This window comes from Dipteris shenzhenensis, chromosome 3 (assembly GCF_047967505.1).
Source record: "Dipteris shenzhenensis isolate YYH24624 ecotype China chromosome 3, Dip_SZ_1.0, whole genome shotgun sequence".
Taxonomy (NCBI): Eukaryota; Viridiplantae; Streptophyta; class Polypodiopsida; order Gleicheniales; family Dipteridaceae; genus Dipteris; species Dipteris shenzhenensis.
The window spans coordinates 30,698,377-30,707,244 of NC_141598.1; the positions used below are offsets into that span (position 1 = coordinate 30,698,377).

Sequence of the window (8,868 nt, forward strand, 5' to 3'; positions counted from 1 at the left end):
TTTTGAAAAAATTTAACAGGATTACAATAATAGGAGGGGTTTTTTAATTCACTTTTAGAAAAAAATCACTTAGTTCATAAGGAAAGAGGGGTGCTTTTATTGGGGGTAAAATTTTAGTTTAGGGGTTTTTTAAATATCTCTTGAACACACACGATACATAGGGTTTTTAGTAGCACACCCCTTGAGCAAATGGAGAGGACAAGCGCCACATGTGATGGCTTGCCTATCCGTGATATTCCCTTCAGTGCTCAACAAGGGGGCTATTGATGCCTAAGAATCTTCTTGATGGAGTTAGAGCATCACAAACTGAGAGAACAAGCGTCACATGTGATGGCTTACCTATTCATGGTATTCCCTTCAGTGCCTTTGCTTTAAAATCTACAAAGTGAGCATGTTTCCAAGCTTCTTCCATAGCCTAAATGTAGTTCTAGCTCTTGGGAAACGTCATTCAAGTTGCTTTATGCTCTTTTTCTTTTCCTGAGTTTATCCATGTAACACAAGGCCCCTGCTGAATCGAGGGTGAGTAAGGTACACTTTCCATAAGACAAGCAGCCCGATTCCTCCCAATCTGATGTCTTGCTCTCCTCTTATGCCGGTTGTAGTAGATTTCACATTAATCTCTACTTATGACAATTTCCTGCATTTTGACATGTCTCTGCAGCCAAAGAATATCCATATTGATTGCACCGAATAGGAGCTTTTGTTCCGGAGCCTAGTGCCATCTAAGGCTTTTTTCATGCGTAAAGTAGATATTGCTATGATTGAGAAAATCTTCTTGTGTCCTACTTCTATGGTGGTTGATTGTGGCTATATAAATGCTGCTTTGGAGTGAAACATATCTGCATCATCTATCGTTTTACCTTGCTAATACTTGCTATGGACATCTCTGCTGAATTCATGGAAATCGACAGCAGTACTTTTGCTAAAGGTGTTCGTACTTTGGTTTGTCTTCCAGTGTGTTTTCTTTCTTACCGATTTCATGAGTCTTTGTAATCATTTCACTTGACTGTGAACCTAATCTATTTTGTATGAGTCCATTCCATTATAAATGACTTTGTTTTGGCAGGTTTTGCCACAGCGTGCCCAGACATTGTGGACTATCCTGTCACTCCATCCAATAAAATCTCAACTGTGTAAAGACATGGAGGAACATGTGAAGGGGAAGAACGTCATTGATGGTGAGATTAATTCTTTGTAGCAGTACTTTGCATCAATTTGAATTTTATTACCTCAGAGACGGCGATCCCTCCCCTTGCAAAAGGCCGAGTTACCCCTGACTTGTTCCTACAGCTCTCTCGTCTCACAAAAAGAACTTCTATCCACCAGGAAGGACTACTTCCTTGCCCACTGGACATTGGACTTCCAAGAGCTTCGAACAATTGCAGCTCTGCTATAGATGGGAGCAATTTGTGCTTCTAGGATGCGAATCCTTCCTCGCATTCGCATCATCTCTTTGGGAGTCAATCCCATCTCCATATGAGGCTTTTTGATTTCCAAGCGATGTAGTCTATAGTGCTTTTTAAAGCTACACTGTTTATTGCGACTTATGCTATGGCTGACTATGGCATTGCAACAAATTCGACGACACTTGTCTTAGAATAATATCATGCAAATAGCATTCATATCATTTCATTGTGTTTGCGGGTCTTGTCCTCTGCGTATTGTGTCTCAACTTCTTCCACTGGTTTGATGTTTTGCTACAAATTCATGGCTAATATATTTGCATGAGTATTCAAGGTTTGGAATACTATTTTTGCATTTGCATGCAGTTTCCACACATTGGATAACTGTTCCCTTTGTATGTCAATTCCGAACCAAACTCCAGATAATGCTCACCCCCACTCTACTAATGAATAAGCCTCCATTTTTTGTTTGCAAGGTTTGGGATCCCATTTCTGCATTTGCATGGTGTTTTCCCTCACTTGATTAGTGTTCTCTTTGTCAGTAGATTCGCACACAGTCATCATATTATAAAAAATAAACTACCATTTTAAGGTTTGCGAAATATTAATAAAACATATCTAATACATTAGTGACATTGTTGTTTACACCATTGTTTTTTTTTATTTTGCAAAAAAAACTTATCCTCTCAATGTTGTATTGTCGTAATTTTTTGTTGTTTTTTATGTGCAGGTGCCATGTCAGCATGTTCTTATGTTGAGAGGACACCTCCCCCCTCTCAATGTGGTGGCCATAAGATTGCCAACAAAGAGAAATTAAACCAACTACAGCAATAAGGAGCAAGGCATGTCAACTTGTGGAGTGTAGGCAGACTCCATGCAATAGATGTGCTCCCCCTATGTTTGCAAATTTGTCAAGTTTACTTCAACATGTGGGCAGTGGTCTTTAAGGCTTACTTGGATATTGCAATGCATTGGCCATACTGGTGCTGAACCCCAATTTGCCAAGGTTCACATGTTTAGAATGGAAGGAGAAATTGAAATGGTTACACATGCTATGCACACTCTACATGAACATCTAATCCAAGAACAAATAGCAAGTTTGATTCTCAATAAAAAACCTTCAGATTCTAAAATGGAGATGAAACATTTTATTAATGCAAAGGAAAGGTAACAACTTACAAGAGGCAATTACAAGATTGATTAATGAGGAGTCAAAATTGTTAAAAGAGACTTGGTCATCGAAAGCTCTTCTTTGGCACAGCTCGAGCCTACAATGTTCTAGAACGTACATCTTACCAAACCATTGTGAAGTGGGAGCTAACAAACATGGATAGATGCTTTGCACTATCAATAGACAACATTTTCTTCAAAACAATGAAAATCTTGGTCAAAAAAATACTTTCTTCATCTTGGGTTTGCATGCACAAACGCCAACCACAAGGGAGGTCCATGCAAGCAAAGGATGCAGTAGTAAATACTAACATAGAGAAAATTTTACAATCCAATATAGGCTATCGTGACTTCGCACGCTCTTCTATTTCACAACCCATAATATTTTTTAGAAGAGATCCTATAGATATGGTGGGGAGCAAACCAACGTTGTCTAATTAATGGTGGGGAGCAAACACTGACGTGCAATCCATTCTAAATCCACATGGGGCAGCTGAATACTGCACTTCGTACATGACAAAAATAGATAAAGAGACTACAAAAGCAGTTAAAGCAGCTATGTCACAAAGTGTGGCAATGAATGCTCAACCCAATGAACGTATCCAATGAATAGGCAATGCAATTTTGAATACTCAACACATAATCTCCCAGCAAGATGTACACCTATCCATATCATTTCCGATGTCAATATCATCTAGACGCGTTCAATATATCAATACGAATCCACCATAAAAGTGTACGTTGTTGTTGAAGCAATGGCAATAGCTACAGCAATTAGACCCAGATAGTACAGATATCTTCTTCGACAACATCATTAAAAAATATTTGAAGCATCCCATACATCTACATCACATTTGCCCAGCAAGTTTTGCTAGTGTGAATACACACTCTCGGCAACCACTACAAAATAACGCAAGAAAGAAAGAATTATACAATTCAACAACTATAGCGTGAACAACGATCCTGAGAACCACTATAGGGAGCTATACACTTTGTTTCTGCCATACCACATTCTCGAACCTGCTCTTAATGACTTAAATACTACATGGCATGACAAATACAATGAAAACAAAGAAGTCGTAGACAACAACAAGGAAATTTTTAACAAACTTGCTGCATCAATGTCATCAAACTTTACAAATGTGTCCAACAATACAACAACCTCAACCGATCAATCCCATAAAAACAATGACCATACATACGACATTGCAGTTGATATGCCAAAAATAAGAAAAGGAAACCCAATACCAAAATCATTGCTCTTGACATATAAACTTATTCTAAAAAATGAGCATTACACCACGTTAAGAAAACTAAACAAGGAGCAATGACTAATTGTGAATGACATCATGTTGAAAAAAAGAACACATAAAAATACATCTTTTCTTAATGGGAAATGCAGGTACCGGGAAAACCTTCACATTACTAGCCATTGTCCAAGCACTTCTAAGGTATTACTCACACAACGAAACTAGCAACATTGATTTTCCCAAAGTTTTGTTGCTTGCTTACACTGGAAAGGCCACCTTGAATATTGGAGGAACACCTATTCACTCTGCTCTTCATTTGCCTCTAATGGCATCCCATTACACAAGCCTCTCTGCTAAGAAGCTTTAAGAACTATCGCAACTTTACAAAGACCTCCAACTAGTGGTCTTCGATGAGATCTCTCTAATAGGGCATAGCACACTGGTCGCAACTGATACTCGACTTAGGGAGATCAAACGCAATACATGCAACCATTTGGAGGAGTTGACATACTGTTGTGTGGAGACCTATGCCAAGATAGCCCCACAAAAGATTCATGGCTTTTTATGGAAAATTTATCGAACAATTCAAACATTGCTACCTATTGGGAAGAGAATGTATTCTTCTATGAGCTAACCATGCCAATGCGTCAAACAAATCATCAATACATAGAAGTGCTAAACAAAATAAGAGTGGGGAAATACACTGTTGATGACATATCATACATAAACAGAAATTTCTTTCGAAAGCCTATGCACAGGCAACCTTTTCTACACGAACGCAACAAAAGACATTCACAACAAAGAAGTATTTGAATTGCTAAGAATGAGCCCACATATCATTTAGGCAACTGACAAAAAACACAAAACATGTAGCAGAAAACTAGCAATACGATCGGACCCAAAAAACACTGCTGGATTGCACAAACACTTGCACTTAAAGCCAAGAATGATAGTAAAAATTTGCTCTAGAAATTTGGACATTTTAGATGGTCTAGTCAATGGTGCTGATAGAATATTTAAAGACTCAAGCAAAAATAAGAAGCCGCATGTTCTTTGGGTCCTCTTCAACAATAACATTGGCAAAATAGCACGTCTCAACAACAAACATATCTACAATGATAAAATCCCATCCACTTGGACCCTAATACATCTAATCATTGAAGAAATCCAGGTCGGGAAAAACCACTTAAATATAGTCTCTCGAACACAATTTTCAATACAACCAACAGTTGCAAGAACAATCCATCATTATCAGGGGCTATCCATGGACTCACTGGCATTTGATCCTTCTTCCATCAAAGCCCATGGCCTTGCATACACGGCCCTATCTCGTGTACGCAACCCTGACAATTTATTTCTTATCAATCAAATAGAAAACAAGCACATCAAAGTGGATCTCAATGTCCTCAAAGAAATTGAACGCTTGCAAAATCAAAGAATATGGAGTACAAATCAAATAGACTTCTCCAGCCAAGATAATCAACATATAACATTGCAATCACTGAACACTAGAGCTCTAAAATCACATTTTCAAGACATAATTAACAACAAAAGTCTCCTAAGTGCATCAATACTTTGTTTCGAAGAATTGCATAACAACTCCTCCAACATCGTCCAGTTGCAAGAGTTCACATGTTTGCAAAGAACAAATGGCATTGGAATTGCAACATGCTACAAAAAAAACATCCACTTGAAAAGAGAACAAAAATCCAAGAACAGCATTGTGAATGCCCTGCTAACAATTTTCGCAAATACAAAAAATGAAGAAATTGCAATGTATACAATTCTCCTTCAACATCAACCACAACACTTATATACAACCATCCACTAAAACAACAATTATTGGAGACTTCAACATCAACTACCAAAACTCAAACAATAGCAACTCTCGGCATTCATGTGAAAGTGGAAAATGACAGAATTAATCCAACAACCTACAATAATTCACAGTTCTACGATAGACAAATAAACCACAACATCACGACATACACAGCACCAACTTTATTGACTGGACGGACCATTCACCGGTATATACAATCATAGATATCCCATGTAATTCAACTTGTTCTCTCTCTTGTTCCTTCTTCTGCATCATTCGAATTGGGCAGGCCTCACCTTGAAATTGATCCCGTATGTTGCATATGTCTCGCGAGCTAGCTATAGTAAAACAGAGGTCCTTGGGTTGTTTGCTGAAGAAATGCTGACCAGCAACTGTAGCACACAAAACTTAGATCGGCACCATCACAGAAATAGAAACCGCGATCCTGAAAGCTTGAATGTGGAGATTCTCCGTCGGCTGGGTCCAGCGACGAATCATGCTACCTATGCCTGGATTTTGAAGCGTTGCACAAGTGCCAGGGCCCTGTCAGAGGGAAAACGTGTGCATGAACACATGAGCAGGCATGGATATGCCCCGAACAGATTTCTGAGTAACCTTCTCGTCCAAATGTACAGCGAGTGTGGGAGCCTGGAGTATGCACGCGCTGTTTTTGACAACATAAACGATCGGGATTTGTACTCCTGGAATATTATGATCGCAGCATCTGCCCGGAATGGGCGCCTGGATGATGCGGGGAGACTGTTTGCAGAGATGCCACAGCGGGATGTGGTCTCCTGGAATGCGATGATCGCTGCATGTGCTCAGCACGGAAATGGCATGGATGCCCTGGAACTATTTGATCAAATGCAGGCCAAAGGCTTCAAGCCAAACAAGATCACCTTCATTAGCGCTGTGGATGCATGTGCCTGTGTGGCAGCCATAGAAGAGGGTCGAGTGATCCATGCTGCTATTACAGGCAACGGATGGGAGGCGGATGTTATGGAAGCGACAAACCTTCTCAATATGTATGGCAAGTGCAGGAGACTGGATGATGCGTGGGCAGTGTTTGCGGAACTGCCACAGACAAATGTGGTATCCTGGAATGCCATGATCGCAGCGTGTGCGTTGAATGGGCATGGGAAGGAGGCCCTACGCCTTTTTGGTCAAATGCAGGCTGACGGCTTTGAGCCAAACAAGATCACCTTTATTTGCATTGCCGATGCATGTGCCAGCATTGCAGCCCTAGAAGAGGGACAACTGATCCATGCCACCATCACTGGCAATGGATGGGAGTCGGATGTGGTGGTGGGGACTAACCTGGTCAATATGTATGGCAAGTGTGGGGTCCTAGATGATGCAAGGGCAATCTTTGCAGAGATGCCACAGCCAAATGCAATCTCTTGGAATGCCATAATCTCTGTGTCTGCCCAGAATGGGCAGGGTAAGGAGGCCCTGCAACTGTTTGGTCAAATGCAGGCTGCAGGCTTCGAGCCAAACAAGGTCAGTTTCATCTCCGTTCTTGATGCTTGTGCCAGTGTAGTAGCACTAGAAGAGGGTCGAGTGATTCATACTGCTGTTGTTGTCAATGGATGGGAGTCAGATGTTGTTGTTGGGAATGCCCTCGTCAATATGTACGGCAAGTGTGGGACTCTAGATGATGTGAATGCTGTTTTTGCAGAGATGCGAGAGCGGAGTGTGGTCTCCTGGAGTGCCATGATTGCAGTGTGTGTGCAGAATGGGCATGGCAAGGAGGCCCTAAAACAGTTTGTTCAAATGCGGGCAGAAGGCTTTGAGCCAAACAAGATCACTTTTATTTCCGTTCTCGAGGCGTGTGCCAGTGTGGCAGCTCTAGAAGAGGGTCGAGCGATCCATGCTACTATTGCTGGTACAGGATGGGAGTCCAGTGATGTTGTGGGGACATGCCTTGTCAATATGTATGGCATGTGTGGTAGCATTGACGATGCAAAGGCAGTGTTTGCGGAGATGCCAAAGCAGGATGTAGTGACTTGGAATGCCATGATTGCTGTGTGCGGGCAGAATGGGCATGAGAAGGAGGCCCTGCAACTGTTCAGGGCCAAAAGCTTGGAGCCAGACAAGATCACCTTTATCTCTGTTGTGGATGTGTGTGCCAGTGTGGCAGCACTAGAGGAGGGTCGAGTGATACATGCTACTGTTGCTGGGAATGGATGGGAGTCAGATGTCATTGCAGGGATAGCATTTATTAAAATGTACGGCAAATGTGGGAGCCTACATGATGCAAGGGCAGTGTTCACACTGATGCCACAGCATAATGTGGTCTCCTGGAATGCCATGATGGCTGTGTGCGCCCAGAATGGGCATGGCAAGGACACACTACAACTATTTGGTCAAATGCAGGCTGAGGGCTTCAAGCCAGACGAGGTCACCTTTATCTGCATTCTTACTGCTTGCAGTCATACAGGTCTGATTGCTGATGGGAGGCAATATTTTTCCTCTATGATTAGAGAGCATGACATAACCCCCTGTGTGGAGCATTATGTGTGCATGATTGATCTCCTTGGGCGAAGAGGATTATTGGCAGAGGCAGAGGATCTGATCATTAGTATGCCATTTGAACATGTGCCTTCAGTATGGTTGAGCTTGCTTTCATCATGCAGAATTCACAATGATGTGGGGCGGGCCACGCAGGCTGCAAAAGTCATTTTAGAGTTAGACCCAAGGAATGCTTCCCCATACGTGTTGCTAGCAAATATCCATGCTAATGTAGGTAGGTCGGATGATGTTCCACGGGTGAGAAAGGCAATGATTCATAATGATGCAAAGAAATTGCTAGGTCATAGTTGTATTGAGGTGAACAATGTGGTGCATGAATTTGTTGTTAGGACCACATCACATCCTCAACTGAAGAATATACATCGGAGTTGCAGAGATTGAATAGGTGCATGAAGGGGGCTGGTTACGTCCCTAAAACCTATACAGTGCATTAGGATGTGGGTGAAGAAGACACGCTTTGCTACTATGGGATAAGCTGGCTATCGTCCTTGGGCTCATTTCCATCCCCTCGACAAATATGAGAGGAGGAGAGAGTGAAGATGAGGAGAGATGTTACAGCAAGGGATCACATCACAAATGACTAACTGTACTGTACACTATCTTAGTTGTAAAGAATGAATATATATCAACCCTTTGTGAGAAGTGCAGCGGAATGAACAGGAGTGAAGAGAGAGTGAGCCAACCTCACACACAC

At 41.6% G+C, this 8,868-nt stretch overlaps 1 protein-coding gene across 1 annotated transcript; it reads left to right on the top strand.

Annotated features, from left to right (window-relative positions):
* Window positions 1-876: 876 nt before the first annotated feature.
* On the top strand, window positions 877-8,555 carry LOC147903647 (pentatricopeptide repeat-containing protein At3g02330, mitochondrial-like). Its single transcript, XM_087372210.1, has 5 exons — window positions 877-942; window positions 1,067-1,178; window positions 5,932-6,962; window positions 7,074-7,937; window positions 8,019-8,555. Exons 1-5 carry the CDS (start codon window positions 877-879, stop codon window positions 8,553-8,555), a joined length of 2,610 nt encoding a protein of 869 aa, XP_087228336.1.
* Window positions 8,556-8,868: the final 313 nt, after the last annotated feature.

Bases quoted from the DNA above. Each gene is read 5' to 3' on its own strand.
- LOC147903647 (XM_087372210.1), top strand. From the start codon at position 877: ATGGACATCTCTGCTGAATTCATGGAAATCGACAGCAGTACTTTTGCT. The intron at 943-1,066 runs GTTTGTCTTCCA...TTGTTTTGGCAG, and splicing joins CTAAAGGTGTTCGTACTTTG to GTTTTGCCACAGCGTGCCCA. The intron at 7,938-8,018 runs GTCTCCTGGAAT...GGTCAAATGCAG, and splicing joins TGATGCCACAGCATAATGTG to GCTGAGGGCTTCAAGCCAGA.